This window comes from Macrosteles quadrilineatus, unplaced genomic scaffold, assembly GCF_028750875.1.
Source record: "Macrosteles quadrilineatus isolate MER2022 unplaced genomic scaffold, UCM_ALF_1.0 Scaffold_1__1_contigs__length_201487025, whole genome shotgun sequence".
NCBI lineage: Eukaryota > Metazoa > Arthropoda > Insecta > Hemiptera > Cicadellidae > Macrosteles > Macrosteles quadrilineatus.
Window position 1 is genome coordinate 93638908 of NW_026542594.1, and position 25282 is coordinate 93664189.

Sequence of the window (25282 nt, forward strand, 5' to 3'; positions counted from 1 at the left end):
ACCCTAAACAGTGATTAGAACTAAATACCTCCGCCGAAGCAAACCTGCAGACTAAGCGAATTTCCATTTCCCTGAATGGATTTACACTAAAATGTCTCCTTAAAAATATCACATTTATTCCCTATTTAAATAGAATCAGTTTTACACATACTTAGGTTTGCTGCAACAGGGAGGGTAAAAGTGTTTTTTATGTAAAATGTTAATTGTTAGTAAGAAATAAAAACATTTTCCAAATTTGGGCAAAATATGTTTATAAACAAGCAAACTACAACAGTTTACTTATTCTCCATAAGAATAACATGGGAATTTTAAATTTACAATTTTTTGGAATTTTCTCCGTAACCATTAGGCACATTATAACGCTTCAGTATACTAAATAATTTGTTTTTTAAGCTCTAAAAAATAGTTTAGAAAGAAATTGCAAAATTTTATGTTTTTTGGGTCAAAAATGGGAAAAACCCATTTTTACCCCATAAAGGCCCCCATAAACCCCCGTTCCCATGGTCCGATCATGCTGGTTCGCGAACTCGTTAGAATAAACGTAGGTTTACACGTTTGTACCAAATTTCATCAAAATCGGATCATTTTTGCTCGAGTTATCGCGCTAACGGACACTTATATAATATATACTAGTGGCCTGTAGGGGCCACAGCCCCTAATTTAGACTACAATAAAAAAAACCATATATCCATTGCATATAGCCATTGCACTGTTGTATTGCCTTGTGTTTTTATGAAGTTCGAATCATGTAAAAGCAGTTCTTTTAGTTTGTCATTGACTTGTGGTTGTGGCATGTCCATTGTGGCAACATGCGTTGGAATGTCCATTTGTGGCCTCCTCTGCGAAGTGAAATGTGCCACAATGCATGCAAGTGCTTTAAGAGGACCTAGATTGTGAGAAACAACACTCAACTCATTTTCCAGCGTTCTTCTAAAGACAGGTTGTATAACAGCTTCTGAATTTCTTTCACAGTTAGCCCCTACATGACGTTCTCTTTTGCATTTCTTAAGTCTATTGAAATCCTGGACACTCTTCCACGTCTTGCAGGTCTTCCCCTACCATGTCTAGTTACTTCACTCAATAAAAAAACGGAAAACAAAAAATTAAACACAATTCATTTTGAAACATTATTTACCAACATTGACTTTCGGAATAAATGTAAACATTGCAAATTAATAAGTAACAGCTGATAGAATGCAGACGTTTTTCAGTCCCCATGCATTTCTTATGGTGGATATTTTACGTTATATCTCGTTTTCTGGTAACTTTATGGGAATTCTGCTATTTTTCCCGAGCCCCTGGGATCAAGACCTTTAATTTAAGACCCCTCCCACTTTTCTGCGACTTACCAGACGTCCACAATTTTCTGGTAAAAATTTTGTCTTACAGAATTATATATATAGACTAGTGGCTTGTAGGGACATAAGTCCCTAAAAAGCTCAATAATATAAAACAAAAATCATCTAATATTTAAACAAACTAAGAAATATATTATCTATGTGTCAGAATATATATCCCTATTAGCCATATCTTTTGTGTAAAAAACAGTTTGTTGTTTGTCTTTGTTAGTTTCTGTTGATGTTATTTTCAATAAATCATCATGTAGGGACCATCCGAATCCCTACACCCTTAACCCTGCTAAAGGCAGCAAACATATAATTGGTTGTGAATAAATACTGGTTTATTAGGGTAGCTTAAGTCTTGTGGGTGATAAAAAAAAGACTTCCCTTATTTGAATTTTGGAAATTGTCTTTGTCAAAAATATGAAAAAGCAAATAAAGCTTGAGGTAAGCTTGAGTTGAGCTTGAGTTGAGGTAAGCTTTTTCCTTGGCCAAACCCGCTAAATTAGCATCCCTACCCAGTATATATTTCTAAGTTTATACTACTGTATTACAGAAGTGAAAAGTAAAGGCATTTCATTGACCAAACTTAACCCTAGATTTTCTGATCAACATAAAAAACAACAATTAGTGTAAGTGTATGTAGTGGTATTCCTCTTACATGTGAGATTGACGTTACATATTCTACCAAATTAGGCCTAATCATCGGCTGATTCTTAACTCTTTTGCGAGCAACAGAGAGGACCTGAAAATCTAAAAAAAAAATAGTTTTTCCTTCCATTGGAACTTTGTAGTACTTACTTAATTGACAAATAAATATTTCCTGTACAAACCTATTCCATCTTTATTCCCAGATTATTTTCTAAGAGTAGCCGTTGAGGTTATTCCACTTCATACAAAATATTGATTAAACACTAAAATAAATATCAAATTTAAAATAAATAAAGTGTAGAATAAATCTAAAACATATGTTTTGAAATGAAAACAAAGCAGAAGTTTTCTATTTAATCTTCAATCGGTAATTATTTAGGGTATTTACTCAGGGGAGGTATAGAAGAGGCTACGATGACAGCTGTGGGCTTCTTATTAGCTGAGGGAACGCCATTACCGTAACAAAACGGTCGATAGCCATCGGCCTCGGTGGTCTAATGGTTAGCGTGCCGAGCGGATATACTGTAGGTACCGGGTTCGAATCCTGCTGGTAGCATTAACTTTTTGTCCAAGATTTTTTTATTATCAGCAAGTTTGGTTGGTTTGGTTCGGTTATTACAGTTTAATTTTTATTATTAAGCCATTATAAAATTTTAATTGAGCAAATTCTAGTTTTATTTAATAAACAGAATTATTTTTCCGATTACTAAACTTTTGTTATATTATTTCTTTATCAGCAAGTTTGGTTAGTTCGGTTAGGTTATGATAGTTTAATTTTATAATTAAAAAATAATAAAATTGAATTTGAGACATTTATAATTTTATTTTATGAACAGAACTATTTTTGCGATTAGTAACCCTTTATTGCCAAAGTGCTCTCTACTATAGCGCTGTTCACGGAGGAATTTTGAACTAAATGCCTCATTCGTACCTCCCCTAAGTCAGACCCATTATTTAGTCAATGTGGTTATTTCGTGTTAAACGTTAAAAATACACAAATTTGAAAAGTAGCACAGTTAAATAATTTATTTCCACATTCTATAACGTAACTAAGAAGTCTTAATTATTATAGGTAACGCTATCTCTGGTTTTATATAGTACATTGCAGAATTGACTGGCAAATAAGCAATCCAAATGTTAACATTGCGTACTGACTTGATGATAAATTACGATCAGCTGTATTGAAGTAAACAAAAACCTGCAATAAATGGCTTTTAATGCTATTCTTATGGAGAACATTTTACGTTATATCTCGTTTTCTGGTAACTTTATGGGAATTCTGCTATTTTTCCCGAGTCCCTGGGGTCAAGACCTTTAATTTAAGACCCCTCCCACTTTTCTGCGACTTACCAGACGTCCGCAATTTTCTGGTAAAAATGTTGTCTTACAGAATTATATATATAGATGTGTCCGTTAGCGCGATAACTATGGTATTTATATATTATTTATATATTATATATATATTATTATATATTATATTTATATATTATATTTATATAATATACTCATATAATATACCACATTTATATATATCTAATATATAAAATTCTCGTGTCACAGTGTTTGTCTGCAAACTCCTCCGGAACGACTTCACCGATCGTTATGAAATTTGGTGTGTAAATTCTGTAGGTATGCGAATCGGACGTAAACTATTTCCCGTTTCGAAATTCTTAAAATGGCTCCGCCCCAGTGGCTCTGGAGTTTCCCATGTTAACCTTATGAGAAATGGAATTAATGAATCTTAACAGCTGTTTCAATTAAACAAGTTGGTTCTGTTCTATGATGTTCAATACCATTAAAGTTACAAGGATTACCAACAGGGTGCAGCACTATTATTTCTTTTACATTTATGACAACAGCTAATTTGCAACCAAAAGGTGAGTGAGCGTAGCGAACGAGCTCCAACCCAAAGGTGAGTGAGCGTAGCGAACGAACTTCAACCAAGACGTGATTGAGCGATGCGAACGAGATCATCTTGAAAATTAAACGTAACGGTACTTTCTTTCCATCGGTCTGTCTTAGGGGAAACCTATAACTTAGGCGATACGAAGTTCGCCGGGTCAGCTAGTAACATAATAATATATTTGTAGATTATATATAATCTATTATAATTGGCAAATAAATAATTTGCATCTTTTTGTTTTTCATTGTGTTTATAAATTTATACATGCATTTTTTGTATGATAATTGCTATTGTGAAAGCGTTAAAATTAAGTAAATAATAATACATACTCTGAATGGTGTCACTCTATCATGCACATAAAGAAAAAATTATAGAGTTAAGAGGCAGTATACATGTTCGACAGCTACATGTGGGTCAAACGAAAAAAGTGTTAATGGAGTTTATTTTTTTATTGCAATATGTGACAATGAATGTGATCATAGAAATCTCGAATGATTAGCTAGAAAAGGCTGCTAGTGACTGGCGACCTTTTAAGAAACGAATTACGGTTGTATATGACGTTCTGAAAATAATTATTTGATTTACTTATGTCATAAATTACATAATATTTGTCATAGTATTTAAATTAATTTTTGTAGTTTACTGTATTTGTATTCGTGGAGACTACTCACTATTCACTACAGCACTATTCAACTCAACTACTTGATGCCAAAACAGATTAACAGAATCATATTATACTGTAGTATCAAAAATATTTAAAGTATTGCAACCATTGCAACTGTCGGCTACTCTTCCACAATTTGAAAACTAAGACTAACAACAGTCGCAGATAGCTCAGAGGTAAGGTATGAGGCTCATAAGTCGGAGGACCTAAGTTCGAGACCCATCCAGGTCACAAAAATGTTATCTAGTTTTTTTTTTCAAAATTTGTTTTTATGAACTATTTAATCAATTTACTCAACTGATAATTGTGCTTTTCATACTAAATCTTTATTATTTTGTGTTTTTATGTTTAGGCCCCATGGGATGTTTGAAAGTGATATTAAATACATTTTTTATTTAAATATTATTCACTAAAATATATTATTGGGACATATTTTTTAAATATTTAATAGATTCAAAAACATATTTTTTATATATTTAATATATTTTAAATATTATATAAAATTGACATTAATACACACTTGATATATATAAAATAGATTTTAAATATATTTATTCATATGTATTTAATATAAGTTTGTGCTACTAGGGATAGCGTAAAATGCCAACATATAAGGATTACCAACAGGGTGCAGCACTATTATTTCTTTTACATTTATGACAACAGCTAATTTGCAACCAAAAGGTGAGTGAGCGTAGCGAACGAACTTCAACCTGGAGGCGAGTTAGCGTAGCGAACGAGCTAACCCGAAGGCAAGTGAGCGCAGCGAACGAGCTCCAACCTAAAGGTGAGTGAGCGTAGCGAACGAGCTCCAACCCAAAGGTGAGTGAGCGTAGCGAACAAACTTCAACCTGGAGGCGAGTTAGCGTAGCGAACGAGCTAACCTGAAGGCAAGTGAGCGCAGCGAACGAGCTCCAACCTAAAGGTGAGTGAGCGTAGCGAACGAGCTCCAACCCAAAGGTGAGTGAGCGTAGCGAACGAACTTCAACCAGGACGTGATTGAGCGATGCGAACGAGATCATCTTGAAAATTAAACGTAACGGTACTTTCTTTCCATCGGTCTGTCTTAGGGGAAACCTATAACTTAGGCGATACGAAGTTCGCCGGGTCAGCTAGTATATATATATATATATATATATATATATATGAATTTGAACGGATGGTGTTTTTGGCCTCTAGGGACCTCAAAACGAAAAAAAAATTGGTCCCGGGTCCAGGTCTTACCGTGAGTACTACGGTAATAGCTTATTCCCTATATGGGAAATTTGCTTGCGCATTTTTGATATCGTTATTTCATTGTGTTTCACCAACTATTTAATTGTGCAAAAACAGTCTGGAAGTAGCATAAATTAATGAGTCGGTTCATTATAACCTAACCTTTACCTTCCTAATCTAACCTCACTTCAAAACACTTAATACAGTCACGAATCCGCATAAAACCCGACCTACCTTCCTCACATGCCTAAATAAGAACTGATTATTTGGTTTCAAAACGAATTGATTTCATTCCGCATTAAGTCTAGCATAAACAGATGTTTGCTCTCCTACTCACTCAGTCCACAGTCCACATACCGACCCATCCAGACCACGCCATATTACCATCAATATAGCTCAATGAACCATAGATTCGTAATTTTAACCTTCGTTTTACGGTCACTTATGAATCTCTCCGACAAAAACTGATTGCATTTTTTGATTCAGCGTGAAAAATACTGTAAGTAGACATCTAAAAATTACACGATATCGCATTGTTGATATATCAAATATTTGCCAAAGAATTAAATATAGACTCTCAGCCGTGCTGCGGTTACCATGGTTACCATAGGTTCCGGCGCACACCGCTGTAGTTTAAGTAGTGTGTACGCCGTAAATACATGGCGCTCCAAGCGGTGTGCGCCAGAAGCTATGGTAACCGCAGCACAGCTGACGGTCTATATTTAATTATTTTTGTCTATGCTACAAGCCACTAGTTTATAATCTTAAAGACGTTGTCTTTTGTTCTATATGTTGCTTTGTAATTTGTTTTAGATAAGGTTTTCCTTATTGCTTTATTTAATTTAGAGTTATGAGGGAGACATATGCATTCTTTTTTCAATTTCTCTTCTTTTTTCTTTTGTTTCTTAATTTTGTTCTTTATCATATTATCAATAAGATTGTCCTTATATCCATTTTCGGCTGCAATATATTTTATTATCTTCTTTTCTTTTTCAAAATTTGTTTTGCTTAGGGGCAATGTTATTAGTCTGTAAATCATGGAGTGGAATGCTGCCATTTTTTGCTGCCAAGGATGGTTTGATGATTTAGGTATTATTAATTTATAAGTGGTTGTTTTTCTAAAAATATCAAATGAGTGTTTTTTGTCAATTTTTGAGATTGTTAAGTCCAGATAATTGATTTTTTTCTTTTTGGGCATTTTTGGTAAACTTGATATTTTTAGATATAGAATTTATGTATGTTAGAAGTGTGTCACTCTCAGTTTCGGATCCTTCAAATAAGCAAATAACATCGTCAACGTACCTGAACCAATATCACATGGGTATATATTTTTTATATTTTTCATGGGGTTTGAATTGTTTATAATTTTGTTTGTTTCTAAATAATTCATATATAAATCTGCTAATAACTTAAGCCAGAAAGAGGGCTACCCATTTCAAGACCATCATTTTGTTTGTAATATTTGTTATTGTATTCAAAATAATTTTGTTCCAAAGTAATTTTTGTGAGATTGATGATGTCTTTTATTTCATTTTGTTTTAGAGATTTGTTTCTTAGTAACTCTTCTTGTATGATATTAATGGTTTCTTTGATTTGTATTTTTGAATACATGTTTACAATATCGAAGGAAATAAATGTTGAATTTTGTGGAATTTGTATATTTTTTATGTTGTTTACCAATTCATATGAGTTTTTGATTCCATAGTTATGTTTTAAATTTTATGTTATTTTTATTTTATCATTGAGAAATTTACTTACATTGTATGTTGGTGCCTTTCTGAAGTCGACAACTGGTCTTATAGGAATGTTTGTTTTGTGGGTTTTCGGTAGACCTTGGAGTGTAGGAGATTTTGGATTGTTAATTTTTATGCAAGTTTTAATTTGTTTTGGAATAGTTTTACATTTTGTGATAGCTTGGTTTAAGTTTTTTGAATAATCATTAGTTGGATCTTTTGTCAAGGTGTCAAAGTCATTATTTTGAATGAACTCGGTAATTTTGGAATCATAATCTTGTTTGTTAATGATAACTATTGAATTGCCTTTGTCTGCCTTTGTAATGATTACATTGTTTTCTACTAATTTGTTTGATATTGATGATATTGTCTTTAGTTCTTGTTTAGATCTGTTGATCATGTTCATTTTTGGAGTTTCTTTCTCTGTTTTATTAAGTTTGTGTATGAAGTTGTATCTCATTGGTTCTTGAAATTTCACTTGTGTTGTTCTATTTGCTGCTTCAATATCTAATAGATCATTTTCGTAGACATTATCTTTGAAATCTAGGTTTATATTGTATTTGAGTGATTTTTCTAGTAGGTTTGTTTCATGATTTGTAAAATTGATATTACTTAAGTTGTGAAATTCATTACTAAAATTTGTATCATAGGTTTATATATAGATATATAAACATTTGAACGAATGGTGTTTTTTGCCTCTGGGGACATCAAAATGAAAAAGTAAATCGGTCCCGGGCCTAGGTCTTACCATGAGACCTACGGTAATAGCTACTTCCCTATAGGGAAATTCGCTAAAAGAAATATACGCTTTTAATGTATTTTGTATCACTGATTAAATGAGCTTACTTCAACTATTTTAAATGTAATCTATTTTTGTATTTGAGAAAAATTTAATGATGCTAAATTAAATTTGTCTTTAAGTTTTTAACAATTTTTATGAGTTGGAGATTCGAAATAAGCACGAGCACTCCAAGAAGTAACACAAATCAGGTTTGTTTCTTACACTTCTTTCAATTTTTCAAATTTAGGCCTACAGTACTATTTTTGTATAAAATACATTATATCATTATATTAGCCTATCTTTATATTATACTATAATATATATTTACTATAATAGATATTTTACTATAATTGGTCCAAACGACTTCTGTGATCGGGGCAAAAAAGAACGATATTGTCCTTGGTGAAGACGAAATCATGAGCGTCCGTGTTTGGGGTCGTAATTTCAGTCTCCCACGGTCGCGCGGGTTATCTCCGAGACCGCGGAGCAATCGTAAACATGTCCCATGTTTACGGTGGAATAGTGAACATCTTTCGCGGACGCAGGGATAACTTATATTCTACATGCCGAAATCGTTAACATCTCCGGCGAACGCATGAACAACATTATCGTCCCCCGCAATCGCGGCGAAATCGTGAACACGGACATCTTTTGCGGTTGCGAGACCTTATTATCGTCACCCGCGATTGCTGGGAGTCATGATTTTCGATCGCGCAATCTTTGCAGACGCTTCCGGTGATTGTGAGAACAGATGATTATGTTCAACAGCAAAATTTCTTTTCCAATTTTTGAGACCCAAGTCCCTTCCTAGGCCAAGAGGCCCTGGGCAATGGCCGTGTTCGAAGTTGAGGGAATACGGGACTGATTTGGGGTTTGGGGGCCTATGTTCGAGTGGGGCCTGGGGCGGACCGCCCCTGCCGCCCCCCCCCCCCCCCCCCCGTCGGTACGCCACTGTATGTTCCACGTATTAAGCCATCTTGGAGGAAGTTTTGCTCTGGTTAATGTAGGTTATTTTAATTGTTAAAAAGAACCATCCAAAATTGAAAAAAATTTCAATTCGACATTCAGGAGAGTCTATCATCAAATTAATTTTTAAGAGTGTATTTTATAGCCACCTTTTTGATTTCCCTGTAATTTTTTAGTAAAACGTCATAAGCATGATTTAGATTTTATCCGCCAGATCAGAGAAATCTGAACAGCCGATATACACACTGAAGATTTAAGAACCCATAGGCTGACTAACTAGAGATATGTCCGTAGATGTACGCACATGTCGTAAGAGCGTCCACACGCTCTAAACCACAGACAAGAGATGTTCAGTTGTTGCAGACCAGATTTTGCTCAAACCTCACATCTTGCTCAAATCTGTGTTCTCATTTTACTGTGCACATCAGGTTTGTACAGCCATTTGCACAAAAAAATGTGAGCACGTGGACTGAGCTTTATGCAGGCATTTAGAAAACATCAGTGATAAATAATTTTTACAAAAACTACATGACTTTTATTTAAGTATAGGTTTTTAATAATGGTAATTTTTCATTGTAGAGATGGTCACCGATACAGGGGTTTGGAAAGCATATGTTGCCAACCGATCGCTATCGATGGTCAACCAAGGATGGTCTGACAGAACGTCGCCTAGACAAGATCAGACTGCCATCAATGGCTTGGCAGTGGGAGGGAGATTGGCACATTGAGACTACATTGGACGGCCAGCAGCTTGATGATGATGTAAACAAACATTTTATACAACAGCAGTTTTGATTTCTTATGTGATGTTGTATACAATATTTTTGATATAAGCCTAGGACTTAAAAGGTAAAGGTAAAAAGTCCGATAACTTGTCCACCTGACCTGTTAACTTTCACTCCAAGGCCATCTACCTTTTGGGACTCTTCCAAAAAACTGTAGGTCAGAGCTGACAGCTGAGATGGTGTTTAATTTACAGCAATGTCTCCTGGCCACTGAGATGATAACATAAAATTCTTAGCAACTTTCCTTGTCAAAGACAAATTTCTGCAAATATCTACTCCCGAAAACCCGGATACACCATAAAAAATACCGCAAAAAAGGTGTACCAAGCACAGTTTTAAGGTTATGTTCTTTCCACAATGCTTCACTGCAGTAATTTATTGTGATTCTATTCCTTTTCACTAAATCCAAGCCAAAACCCTACACTATACAACATTTGGAACAGTACCCACCACCGATAAAATAGTTGGATCTGAAAACAAATTATACTGGATTGAAGTATAAAACTGGCACAATAAGCGACAATTGAATACAACGTTCCCTGTTCGAGGCTGAGCTCACACTGAAGCACGGTTTTTTTCATGGGAAGAGGACGACAATTCATGTACCGCAAGGACATTTCATGTTCCTCGTCCCAGTGTACCGCAAGTCGAGATTTCCTGCCTTGCAGGCTTAACGTGGTAATGTTGTGTAAATAGCAACAGTATGAATGGCCCAGAAGGTGGGACAAGGGGCTGGACTCATCATCTTGTAGGGGATCTGGCTTCTTGAGAGGACCGTGGCCACGGAGAGATTGATTTATTCTTGTGTCAGCTTCTGATAGGTCAGGGCTACTTTAGAAATTATCTCCAATTGTTGGGGAAGGTTAGGTTACCCAGGTGCTTATACAATACTGTTCGGAGGAGGAAATAATATTTGTCGCACATTCTTTGAGTGCAGGCATGTTGCCGTACGGAGAAGATTGCTTGTCATCCATGGTGAGGACATTTACGCCAGATTCTGTTGTGGGTAAAATGCCTAAATGAAAGATCATGTGGGAAGCTGTAAATTGCTTTGTCAAAGAATTTCTTAAAATAAAGCAAGATCATGGTTTCTGTATGCAAGGTCCCTCAGTGTTCCTTTAAATGCGTGCATCAATGCAATCTTCTTATAAAAAAGGAGTAAAAGTTGATGCAATAACGGACCATACATGAGACTAATGTTGACAGGGATGGACTTATGCCGTTGACTTTCCTGCTACATATCACAGTACAAAGCAGTGGTCGTCTTGTGTGAGAAGGCGCAAGTGGGTGAGATACAGACGCTACGCAGCCATCAACTCCTGGTGTGCCATCGCTCCTCTACACAAGGACCCCACTCAGGTAAGTTATGCAGAAAGGTGCCTAGTTTGGCCTCTTATTTTTCACTTTTATTTGGGAAAGTATTGCTTGGGGAAATCATTAGTATTCATGCTCAACAGTTATCATCCAAATGGTCTGCATTAATCCATTTTAATATTTTAAAATAGTATAATCCTTTAAAATAACATATTGAAAATTTTTAATAGTGTTAGTGTTATGATAAGCCTTTCATTTGATTCTCTTTTTAAATTTGTTTAGTTTTTTAATAACCACCATGGCTTTACATAGAACATTTGAAATTGTTTAATTAATTATTAAATTAGCCTAATTTACATTTTTATAAAAATTAAATTGAACATGCCTCGAGACAATTTTTAGGAACTGTAAAACTCATTAGGGCCTACTTGTTTATTTTAGACTCAATTATCATACTTAAATCAGTACTGTAAGAGAGTGGTATAATAGTTTGTCTTTTTTATACTTTGTTACCTCTTCAGGAACCTTTTATTGATGTGAGCATAGGAGGAATAGTCTTGCCTGGGTGCTCTACAGGTTCCATGCAAGTCTGGGCTGTGACTGCTTATGGCAGAGTAAGTGTTTACTTATACTTTAACATCACATAATTATTAACATCTTTTAACATTGAAAGAATATGTTTATCGTTGAATTCTAAAGACCCGGTGTTAGTGTACACACTTTTAAACGAGTAGTGCTCCGACAGCGCAAGGCATTCAAAGGTACGAATTCACAGCCCAAACGAGTTAACATATCACATTTTTTTTTATTCCAACATACAGATAAATTTTCCCCAAAAACAAACAGCTATTTAAAAAATTTTTTAAATTATTAAATTTTAGGCCTACAATTTTTGTATAGAAACAAAATTTCAAAAAATTTCAATAAAAACAAAAGTCATAATTTTTTTTTTTTTAATTTACAATTTTAAATCGCTAGTGATTATTATCTTATTTTTCCACACCTGAATGCCAATTTTGGTGAGAATCTCATTTACCCATTCTCCCTGTGAACTGGTACCAAAGATGACAAATTTACTACTTTCAAGCTCCATATATTCAAATACAGCTGCCCTGAATATTCAAAATAAATAGTTTTGTCTTGTATATTTGTCTCATTTCTGCTACTGGTGCCAGTTTGTGTACCTCTGCCTTCCATCCTTTTGGTCACACAACCCCACAGACTACCGCCAAGTACTTTTTTTACGTCCAATATCAATTATAAAATACTTATTTATAAAAATATACTAAAAAATAGTACAGTAGGATCTCGTTAATCCGGCCCTATATGGGGATTAGTAGGGCCGGATTATAGAAAATGCCGGATTAGTGGAAATGCATCAGAAATTGAAGTGGTTTTACAATAAACATATTTGTCTCCTTAATTTTTAGTACAATTGAACAATAAAAAATACCCCCGCCGCAGCAAACCTGCAGACTAAGCGAATTTCCATTAACCTGATTGGATTTACACTAAAATGCCTCCATAAAAATAGCACATTTATTTCCTATTTAAATAGAATTAGTTTAACGAGTACTTAGGTTTGCTGTAACAGGGAGGGTAAAAAAGATTTTTTTTTATAAAATGATAATAGTTTAGTAAGAAATAAAAGTATTTTCCAAAATCGATCAAAATATGTACATAAAGAAGCAAACTACAACAGTTGACTTATCCTCCATAAGAATAACATGAGAATTTTAAAATAACAATTTTTTTGAATTTTCTCCGTAACAATTAGGCGCATAATAACGCTTCAATATACTCAATTATTTGTTTTTTTAAGCTCTACAAAATGGTTTAAAAATAAATTGTGAAATTTCGTGTTTTTATGGTCAAAAATGGGAAAAACCTATTTTTACCCCATAAAACCCCCCATAAACCCCCGTTCCCATAGTCCGATCATGCTGGTTCGCGAACTCATTAAAGTTTATCCCACCTTACACCTTCAAACCAAATTTTATCAGAATCGGACAAAAATTACTTAAGTTATCGTGCGGATGGACACATATATCTTACTAATATTATAAATGTGAAAGTTTGTGTGTTTGTTTGTTTGTTTGTTTGAAGTTCAATCACGCATTAACTACTGGACGGATTGGGCTGAAATTTTGCATGATGATACCTCATATTCCCGATTAACATATAGGCATATTCTTATCTCAAAAACCCTTTCGGGCTCCGCCCCAGTGGCTCTGTAGTTCCCCATGTTAACCTTATGAGTATTCATATTTAAAGGGAATTAAAGAATTTAGTCAGCTGTTTCAACTAAAAAAGTTGGTTCTATGATATGGAAAGTATTAAAAAGTTATGAGATTTACCAACAGGGTGCAGCACTATTATTTTTTTGCATTTATGAAAACAGCTTATTTGAACTAAGTAGCAACAAAAAACAGTGATTGGCAATGAGAACTAACTGTCAAAGTAGGATTGTTTACTGTTATGTTTATGTTTTAATTGCATGAATAATTTGTGATGTTTTGCAAAGTTTTAATTATTTATTTTTCTCTATTGTTTAGGTGCAGTGGTAGAACATTATGGCTATGGTAGATGTGTAATACTATAGTATAGCGTAAATTTTATTATAGTAAACAGTTTTGTTCAAATGTGTCCTACCCCATTGCAAAAGCTAAGTTAGAGTATAACACTGCAATAAACATTTTGCACTTATATGCCAACCCCGTACGAAGGACGGGTACTCAGCTAGTATATATATATATATATATATATATCTATATATAGATATATAAAAATTTGAACGAATGGTGTTTTTGGCCTCTAGGGACATCAAAATGAAAAAGTAAATTGGTCCCGGGCTTAGGTCTTACCATGAGACCTACGGTAATAGCTACTTCCCTATAGGGAAATTCGCTAATAGCTACTTCCCTATAGGGAAATTCGCTAAATAAGACATCAAATTTTTGACCAAACACCCTTTATCAAAATTTTTTTATTTCATGGTACAATACTCTTGTAAATCTTTTTCACCCAGTTTTGGATATAGTTTGAGTGTGGATTTTAAAAATAAGTTTTATTGTCTAAGAAATAATTTCTGAGAAGAATCTGAGTTGGATTCATGAGTTTCTACTATCTCAGTGTGATGTCTGTATGTGCAGGTGATGTACAGGTCTGGTGTGAGCCGACTGTCACCCGAGGGAGTGCGGTGGACTTCTGTCTCACTGCCTGCAGGCTGTGACATAGTCTCACTGAGCTGTGGCGCGACAGGACTTGTCTGGGCTGTCATGTTCAATGGCAGAGCACTCGTACGAGGTGGCATCACTGGCATCAGTCCTACTGGTAAATTAATCAAACAGAGCTATGCATCAACTATACATCACGTAAAACCATTAAAGTGCCAAATTTCTTTTTCAATTACATGAAATAGCCTTGAATTAACATGAAATCTGGTTAATATTTCCTGTTTCTATAATTTACTATGGCACACCCCAAAATGCTGAAAAAAAATTTGTTCTCACCCTAAAATGACGTCCCGGTGTCCAAAATGATGATTCCAGGTGTCCAGACATCCATCAAAACAGGAACTCGTGACGTCATTTCTGCTACTGGTGCCAGTTTGTGTACCTCTGCCTTCCATCCTTTTGGTCACACAACCCCACAGACTACCGCCAAGTAGTTTTTTTATGTCCAATATCAATTATAAAATACTTATTTATAAAAATATACTAAAAAATAGTACATTAGGATCTCGTTAATCCGGCCCTTATGGGGATTAGTAGGGCCGGATTATAGAAAATGCCGGATTTGTGGAAATGCATCAGAAATTGAAGTGGTTTTACAATAAACAACATTTTATTGCTTACGAAAACTATGATAACAATCATTTGAATTTCTGTACAGTATAGGCCTAATGAAATGTTTTTTAATGTATTATTGTGAAAAATAAACAGTGATATGAGACAGCAAACAACCGTACAGTACAATATCAGACAATGAACAAAGATAATCACTAAATACTGTATGTGTACAAAATGAAAATTACAGAACTTTAGGCCTACTGTACACTTTACATGTTAGACCTACTTAAACAACAGCAAAATAGTTTGTAATATTTTTCTGCTTCTTTGCATTAAAAGAAAGTTTTAAAACATTTTCCTGGAGCCTCTTTAATGTCATAATATCGGAAGCCGAAGCACCGTTTTCTTCCGCCCAAGTTATTGCAGTTGCGTAGGCACAGAGCGCCGAATCCGTGTTGACTGTGTGTGCAGCTGCAGCTGTCGATGTCGACGTACTGGCTCCGCCCACTCCGCCCTCCTCGTCCCCCTTCTCCACGTCACTGCCGTCTAGAACATCTTTGATGATCTCATCGTCTGTCATGATTTGACACTGCTCGTCGTCTGCTCCGTCTAACCAGGCGGTAACATCGGCTGATGTCAGATCTTCTGGATCGTCTACTAACTGTTCGGCTATTGCTTCTCTCAAGTCATTTAGCTCAGCATCTGTTGTCACTGTCGTTTGAGGATTTGATTGTCTTCTGTAATCCTCTAATAAATCAAGAGAAGGCCACAACTTCGCCCATGAACAAACAATAGTTTTTTTTCAAAGTTTTTCCCATGCGCTTGCAAGATTAAAAACAACATCTTTCAGCTTGGTTTCCTTCAGAGCTGTAACAACACTCCCCTCTTTTGACAAAACACTGTACAAAAGGGTTTTTTTGTAATTCGTTTTTATAGTTTGGATCACATTTTGGTCCATGGGCTGGAGTATCGGAGTTACATTTGGGGGCAAAAATAAAGCAGTGATTTTTCCATCCCTACTTTTTAACTCATCCTCATCTGGATGTCCAGGACAATTATCGAGCAACAAAAGGGCCTTTTGAGGCAGTTTTTGTGCTTTCAAAAACTTGTTTACTGATGGTACAAAAGTTTGATGGAACCATTCTGAAAAAAGAGTTTTTGTCATCCATCCTTTTGTCGAGTTTGTGTATGTAACTGGCATCTTGGTTTTTTTGAAAGCCCTTGGCTTTTTGGCTTTCCCAATAACAAGCAATTCTAATTTATGCGTGCCACTAGCATTACAACACGGCATAAAAGTTACTCTATCTTTGGCCAACTTGCGACCAGGGGCACTAGCTTCCTCTCCATGAACGAATGTTTGTTTCGGCAAAAGACGCCAAAACAGACCACTCTCGTCAGCATTGTAGATCTGATCTGGGCCTAAGTCCATTTCATCCACGATTTCTTTAAATTTTTCAATAAAAGGTTCTGCAGCCGCTACATCACACGAAAGCCTTTCACCAGTCATAGTTAGCAGTCAAATTCCAAAGCGTCGTTTGAATTTATCCAGCCACCCAACACTTGCACGGAAGTCGTCCTTTTTCATGATTTTGTTATAGAACAGTTTCGCCTTTTCCATTATAATATCACCTGAAATTGGCGTGTGTCGGCTCCTTTCTTGCATGAACCAATTATAAAGTGCGTCTTCTACTTGCGGAAATTCGCCTACTTTTAATGTCTTTCTTACCTTCGAAGATGATTCACTACTCCTCTTAAAGAATGATCCGATCTGCTCCTTCTTCTTCTTTATGTCGTGTATAGTTGCACGGCCGATATTGTATTCCTTAGACAGATGAGCCAACTTTTCACCCTTTTCCAAATGTTTTAAAATCTTATACTTTTTATCTAAAGTCAGCGTTACATGCTTACGTTTTTCCGACATCGCACTACACTTGTAGATTGTATAGTATATACACTGTACTCACAACACTGCCTTCACTCAACTTACACGCCACGCACTGTACGCAACTACTCGTAGCAGACGTCAGTCGTCAGTGTACTGCTGTTGTGAAATATGGACACTCGCGTTTTCAAGTCTAGACATGAAAATTTACTGAATAATCGGCGAAAACACAGTGCCGGATTACTGGACGTGCCGGTCTAATGAATGGCCGGATTATAGAGACTCTACTGTATACAAAATATTTACAACCTCTCCCCCGCCCACCCACGAACTGTTACCACAGTCTCACACGGTAAGTCCAATAGAAAATTTGTCACGTACGGAAACAAGATAAATATAAAATATATGTATAACTAGTAAATGAAAATACTAAACTAAATGTAAATCCCCTCCCGCCGCCATTTTTTTCTGTTACATAAGTCCATGATATTATCTTCTTGGTACTTGTCGAAGCACCGGACTTCACAAAGCCCAGGTTCGTTTTGGCATACGGCACAAATGTACACCGTTTGTTTTCGTTTTCCTTCTTTCGAACAGACACGGCAAACTTTGAGGACCCTGAGGCCACCAGACCTAAGTTTCTCATCTTTTGAGAGTCTATGAAGACTATTGCGTCTTGGTGTAAGCATTAGTGGGGCGGGCTGGTTTGGGGGGCAGAAGTTCTTCCAACAAACTTAGATGAAAATCATATAGGCTCAGTTTGTCAGCATTGTACATGTTATGTAAATAATATGCATTTAACATACATACTTGCAGTTAGTGGACAAACATCTTTTTGTGCCAATGAAGCGTTTTCCTTTCACAGGGGGTAATAGGACATCATTTGGTCTAAGCGATCGGTCCCCTTCATATGAGCATTATATTGCATCACAGGTTTTCGAACCATTCTTTCTTGCTTCCTCTTGTTGGTTGTTTCGACAATTTCATTGTCAAATTGTGATGAGGTGTACAAGACAGTGCGTTTGTCCTTCCACTTGGCCACCATGATACTTTCAGCATAATTCGCAATGGTTCCACTTTTTTCCAAATGGGCTGACTTTACTTACTCAGGTGTGTGCTTCCTATTACTACGCAAGGTGCCAGTCCAGTATGTTTGCCGACGTAGAAGTTTTGAGGATGATACAAAACTATTATAAAAGTTGTCCATGAACAACGTGTGGCCCTTACCCAGATAATCGGACATGAGTTTCATGACAACTTTGATAGTATGGCCTTTTCCTCCGCAAGGATCGTCTTTCCCGGTGTATACATGAAAGCGTAGCATAAGTCCCTCAGGTTCATTGAGAGAAAATATTTGTATGCCATACTTATGGCAATTCCCAATGATATATTGGCGAAAGACTACCCCGCCAATTCTCGTCAATTGTCAATTCACGATCAGGGTAGTAAATGTCTCTCATCTTGTTATTCAAATAATCAACCATAAGTCTAATTTTATATGTTCTATCATTAGAAGGTTCGGGGCATTCAGCTGTTGGGGGTTTAGAAAGTGCAAGCATCTCATGATGAGAAGGAATCTATCTTGGGACAGGACATGAGGTGACTGAAAGCTTTCATATTGAACAAATGATGTCTTTTCCAGTAGTCATTCAATCTATTCAATCGTATAGTACCGGTATGTAAAAGTAGTCCAATAAAAGTCATAAATTCATCCACATCGACTTCTTTCCAATTTGAGATTCGTGATTTTGGTTTTACTCTTGGGCCACAAAATACTTCTAAAGCTTACCGATTTATCTCAAATACTATTTTCTCCACAATAACAATATCGAACAATAATCTGAACCTGTCTATAGGTTTATTGTTATCTGGTAATTGTACACGTAGGCCAGGTTCACCTGTGAAAGGGATGTCACGAAGGCCTGCCATAGCATTGGGGACCGCTGACCACTGGGTGGGGGGGGGGGGGGGGGGGAACGCCATCTTGTTCATTGTCTGAGCTCTCTGAACTACACCCTGAATCAGCTTCACTATCAGAATATCAGAATGCCGGTATTTTAAACGGTCGTTGCTCGGAGACTATTCAAGGAAACTAAACGTTTTATACGTCAAATTGAAGTTAAAATAACCAAGTTTTGTTTCCCGTGTAGCAAGGGAGGAAACTTTGACCTTGCATGCGCAAAACAGGTGCGGGGTGGTGTCAATCAGACAATATCAGATGTCATCTATGACGAATTTCTGATAACAGACAAAAGACAACGAAATTGCTACAAAACTGAGAGCCGAACAAAAGCTTTTGGATCAAAACAATGTGCTTTTTAAGCCAGTTTGTTGTTTAGTGAGTAATATATAAAATACTGAGAGTCACCGACGCTTGGCAATTTATATGAGACTGAGATTTTATTTGCCAGTTAATATTCCATCCAAATACATTGGCACGTCAAATTAGTCATAACATAACATTAATTAAAATCCAGTGGAGTCAGTGTTCTTGACATATAATCTTCTATTGAGTAAAATGGCTGATTACAAAGAAAGTTATTTATTTTAATCTTGAAATCCTTATCACTAGGGGTCTGCGGGTCAGACTTTTTTGGTTCGGGTCGGGTCGGGTCGGGCCGATAATTTTGGTCCTCGGGTTTCGGGCCAAAATCGGGTCGGGCCAAAAATTATTAATTACCGGATTTTTTATATTTTTTTAACTCCTATCTGTGTTTTTAATATTACTTGAAAATAACATATGGGGAAAAATGTATTTATGTATATTATTTCATGTTCATAACTTATTTACAGCTTAGAAGTTGCCTCAACTGCAAGAAAGAAGAAAATAACTTTTTATATCAAGCCATTCTTTCCCATTTTCATAACTGTTGAAATATCTAAACAGCTATATTACAACAAGTTTGTAATGGAACTTAATATAAAAGGATCATAAACAAATCAATTAACCTTATCACAAGTTTAGGGCCTGTGGACTGGCTTCAAGACTGCAAGCAAGAAGAAAATAAAAATTCTATGTTTCCACCATGCAATATGAATCATTCATTCCCTGCCTCCTAACCTCCTAAGTACAAAAACCTCACACTTACAATAGCATTATTAGTTACATCATCATAAATAAAGAATTATCTATTATTGGCATTAGTAGGCCTACAGCTTTGCATAGGAATTATTTTTTATAGGGCCTAAAATAGTAATAGACTAAGCAACATGACAAGTGGAGAACTCATTGAAGAAAATATTTGTGTAAACTAATTTACTATAAAACTCTAAAACAGTAAAAATAGCACACATACATTGTTTATGGTATAGTTATAGTAAAGACTGTAAAAATTGCATATCATGTCATAGGTACACAGTTATAGATACACAGTTATAGGCACAGTTATAGGTATTGCAAGAGATCCTAAAACAACTGATTTTAGCTAATAAATGAAAAGAATTAAAAATCCATAAACTCAAGTCAAACAATATCACAATTATTAGGTACCCAAAAAGGAACTCTTAACACGTTGAGTGCGGGCATCATCAATAGATGATGTCCGACACTAGCACTGGTGGCGGACATCAGCTAAAGCTGACGTCATGCCACTCTCTCCACATTAGTTTAGTGTGAGCTCAGCCATTGCCGGGGAACGTTTTAATCGTTATCAGTCTGTAGCTTAGATTATAAGCTTTAGTCTGGTGTAGGTTGGTACTAAAATTTCCCGTAAAATCCCGTCTAGCAATACTTTTGTCCCGGTTCCGGCAATTTTCTCTTTTCAAGCCACTTTACAAAGACACTGGCTACGAATCCAGGCAGTGCTGCTACCTTTGGGTGTTTCAGTGAACTACGACCACTCTCGGGCTAACACAGCACAATCACCGCTGCTCTTTTTTTATTCGTCAGACTGAAATATTTGAATGCCAATCGCGTTCACCGATTCAGTTGCGCTGCGGGGCTTCGCCCGGGCCTCGCCGCCATTATCGAGCGCCTGTTTGAAGGTTTTCCGCACTGAACGTGTTAATATATAGAAAATTATATTAAATCAAGAGAAAAGAAAGTTAAATGCTAATTTGGCAACATAAGCAGACAGCAGAGACATTATAGTGCCCTAATTAGCAACACAACTCAATGTTTTTATACTGTAAGTCAATGTTTTTGAAACCGTAGGGTCTTTTTCTGGGAAGGAAGGGTAGTATAATGTAAACAAAAAACCATGAATCACTCTCACAGCCGGCCCGGGGACACTCAAGGTTACAGACCCTCCCCCTCCCCTCCCCTCCCCTCTTACACAACCCGAGCCAGGCCCGGGGACACTCAAGGTCATAGACCCTCCCCCTCCCCCGCCCCTATTACACCACCTGGTTGTTCCAATTGCTGACAAAATGCAAGTAACGAAACAAGGAAGTAGAGACAAAAAGATATATTTTCTTTATTCAAAAATATAAAACTGTTACAGATAATTTATAAAGAAATTAATTCATGGTAGTTTGTGTCTTGTAAATATTGTATTGGATCTTAGAAATATCTTTTTTGAAACTCTATCTAACCTAAGAAAAAAATAATTTTACTGATGAAAACTTTCATAAAATAAAATTATAAAATATTTAGGCCTAACCCTTTGTAGACTTGCTGATACTTGATACTTTAAAAAAAAATGAAATAGTGACCATACTATGCCTAACCAGACGATCAGATGTGTTGTTTTGTTTTGTTACTGAATGACAAAAAGGACAATAGGAAAATAAAAGAACAAGATACAGATCTGTACACTATATAAGATATTTCTTTTGTTTATAATTTATTATGTAAATAAAATACTAAAATATATTTTAAACAATAAATAATTAAAATGGGACCTCTGGATAAATAGTCTTTCTTTTGACTTCGTTTTCTTTGCACTGTTGAGTCACGGCTTTTGTTTTGTCAGTAGACGACTGGCTCTGGCTAGTGACAGTAAGGCAATTGCTCTGTTGTGTCTTTGTTCTTAAACGTGAGCAAACTTAATATTTAATTCTAATTTTAACATTTTAATTCCTCTGTAATAATATATAAGAGTGTTTCTTTGAAAATTACTTATTATAACTTTGAAAATAATAATAATTTTTTTGGCCCGACCCGATCTTGGCCCGAACAAATCTCTGACCCGACCCGGTCTCTCGGGCCTTCCGCTGGCCCGACCCGACCCGAAAAAATCGGGGACCCGCAGACCCCTACTTATCACTAAGTAATCTTATGGCTATTGGTAACTTGTTATAAAATTTACTGTTAAAAATTAATGGTTTTTTATCAGTCTTAGCTAGTCTAACATAAGGAAGGTTTATATTACATTTATGACGAGTATTATGGCAGTGTATATCTCTCCTATTCTATTTTATTCTATTCTATTAATTGCTTAATAAATAGAGAAAACAGTTTTAATATTTGGTATTCTTTAAAAAATTCAGTGCAATCATGGTGTCTATCTACAGCAGCTATTACCCTAATTGCCCTTTGCTGCAGATTGAAAATTTCTTTTGCATGAGCAGAAGACCCCCAAACAAGTAACCCATAGCTTAAATGGCTATGAAAAAGTCCATAGTATGCCTGTACGAGAGAAGGTCGTTCTAGTTCGCCACATAATTGTTTAAGTGCAAATATACTTGAACTCAGTTTATTTTTTAAAACTATAACATGGTCATGCCAGGTCAAAGTAGAATCAAAAGTTAATCCTAAAAATTTTGGATTTCTCTCATCCATTGGCGTACTGTGTACTTCACGCAGGTTAAACAAAACAGTTTTTGTCTTATCATTATTTAGAACAAGATTATTAGAAATTAACCATTTTTCAGCCAGCTTTTAATTATGCATAGAGTCGACCAAAAGTTGTTCATGATCTGCATGTCTAGTAAAGATGGTTGTGTCGTCAGCATATAAAACAATATTTGCAGGGATATTAACACTTAAGTCATTAACTACTACCAAAAACAACAGAGGCCCAAGCACAGATCCTTGGGGAACTCCACAAAATACAGGCTTAAGAGATGATGCATCATCTCCCAAAACTACATATTGTGTTCTATTTGACAAATAAGATCTAAATAAATCTAACACTTTACCTACCTTTAATGTCATAATATTCTAATTTTTTTTACCAAAATTTCATGGGATACTCGATCGAATGCTTTACTAAGATCACAGAATGTAATTACAGCAAAATCCTTATTTTCATAACAGTCGAGAATTTCAACAACCAAGGAAGTAATGGCAATCGTCGGCAATGTGTCGTTGAAAGTCCTTTACGAAATCCAAACTGTAAAATCCTATGTAAACAGTAAACACATTGTGTTGCCATGAGTGACGCTGCGACACTAAAAATGTTAACATGTGTAGAATTCTAAGGACATATTTGAGGGCACAGACTGCGTACTGGGCACAGAACAGTGTGTGGGCAGTGACTAGTAACCAGCGGGTGTGGTTCCACCAGGTTGACACTGATAGTATGTTTGTGGACAGGGTCACACTGGGTGGAGGTGGCTGCTCCAGAGGAAGGACTGAGGCTAGTCAGGGTCAGTGTGGGCACCAACAGTGTGTGGGCAGTGACTAGTGACCAGCGAGTGTGGTTCCACCAGGTTGACACTGATAGTATGTTTGTGGACAGGGTCACACTGGGTGGAGGTGGCTGCTCCAGAGGAAGGACTGAGGCTAGTCAGGGTCAGTGTGGGCACCAACAGTGTGTGGGCAGTGACTAGTGACCAGCGAGTGTGGTTCCACCAGGTTGACACTGATAGTATGTTTGTGGACAGGGTCACACTGGGTGGAGGTGGCTGCTCCAGAGGAAGGACTGAGGCTAGTCAGGGTCAGTGTGGGCACCAACAGTGTATGGGCAGTGACTAGTGACCAGCGAGTGTGGTTCCACCAGGTTGACACTGATAGTATGTTTGTGGACAGGGTCACACTGGGTGGAGGTGGCTGCTCCAGAGGAAGGACTGAGGCTAGTCAGGGTCAGTGTGGGCACCAACAGTGTATGGGCAGTGACTAGTGACCAGCGAGTGTGGTTCCACCAGGTTGACACTGATAGTATGTTTGTGGACAGGGTCACACTGGGTGGAGGTGGCTGCTCCAGAGGAAGGACTGAGGCTAGTCAGGGTCAGTGTGGGCACCAACAGTGTATGGGCAGTGACTAGTGACCAGCGAGTGTGGTTCCACCAGGTTGACACTGATAGTATGTTTGTGGACAGGGTCACACTGGGTGGAGGTGGCTGCTCCAGAGGAAGGACTGAGGCTAGTCAGGGTCAGTGTGGGCACCAACAGTGTGTGGGCAGTGACTAGTGACCAGCGAGTGTGGTTTCGAAAGGGTGTCAAGGGCAGCACGGCCGAGGGAGGGACTAGTGATGAGCTGGTGAGAGGCTCGGGCTGGGTCGAGATGGTTGGTGAAATGGCCATGGTCTCAGTTGCCACCAATGATCAGGCAAGTTAAATATTTGGTTTTTATTTGTGTGTGATATATTTTACAGATTTAGTTTTTGTTTGATTGAATGTTGAAAATTGTCTAGTTAATTTGTAAATTAGTGTATAGTCTATAAGCTTAGGAGTTATTTCTCAAACCTCAAGGCAAATAGGTGCTTGAAGCCAAATAATCATTGTTTTGTTATGATCTCCTTACCTCTGAAACACTGTTGGTAATGTCTAGGTATTTGGGGTGGGAGCTGAGGATCGCACTGTGTACTACCGTGCCGGGGTATCAGCTGCAGAATTGACAGGTAGGCGTTGGAGGCCTCTACATGCCATCACTCAGTACAGCCGATCTAGCAGTCTTGCCAGCAGTCAGTGGTCTGTCAATGGGAAGCAACACAGTGCCTCCTCCCTGGTAAGTTCAATACTGCTAATCTGAAGCAAACTGTCGCAACAATATGCGGCACACTTTTCCTGCACTCAGGGTGGCTAGTGACCTGGAATACCTGGAAAACCTGGAAATGTCAGGGAATATTAAATATCTGGGGGAATTTTGTCATAAGTCAGGGAAAATTGTAAAAGATTTAAAATAACTTTAATAATTGTTAGGAAAGGTCGATCTGGTGACAGTACGTTTGCCGTGTGGGTGGAAACTAAGAAATATGTCTGTATAAATAAATTTTGTGTTTTTGTACAATTTAAATTTTGCTTAAAACTGCGTATCATCTTATCAAACCAAGTTTAATTTTATTAAGGTAAGTTGCAAAGTTTGAATATAAGCTTGCCTGTGTCTATAGATTTTATGTAAGTTTTTCATATAAACAAACATAAGATATTCTT

At 36.6% G+C, this 25282-nt stretch overlaps 1 protein-coding gene across 1 annotated transcript in view; it reads left to right on the plus strand.

Moving 5' to 3' along the window:
• Positions 1-25282, plus strand: part of LOC128998982 (tectonin beta-propeller repeat-containing protein-like) — a 113308-nt gene that overhangs the window by 7102 nt on the left and 80924 nt on the right. The window contains exons 3-11 of the mRNA XM_054425342.1: positions 9833-10015; positions 11245-11397; positions 11874-11966; positions 14505-14685; positions 23504-23701; positions 23794-23991; positions 24084-24173; positions 24229-24458; positions 24681-24857. Of these exons, the coding sequence (XP_054281317.1) occupies positions 9833-10015; positions 11245-11397; positions 11874-11966; positions 14505-14685; positions 23504-23701; positions 23794-23991; positions 24084-24173; positions 24229-24458; positions 24681-24857 (1503 nt within the window). The remainder of the gene's footprint in view (positions 1-9832; positions 10016-11244; positions 11398-11873; positions 11967-14504; positions 14686-23503; positions 23702-23793; positions 23992-24083; positions 24174-24228; positions 24459-24680; positions 24858-25282) is intronic.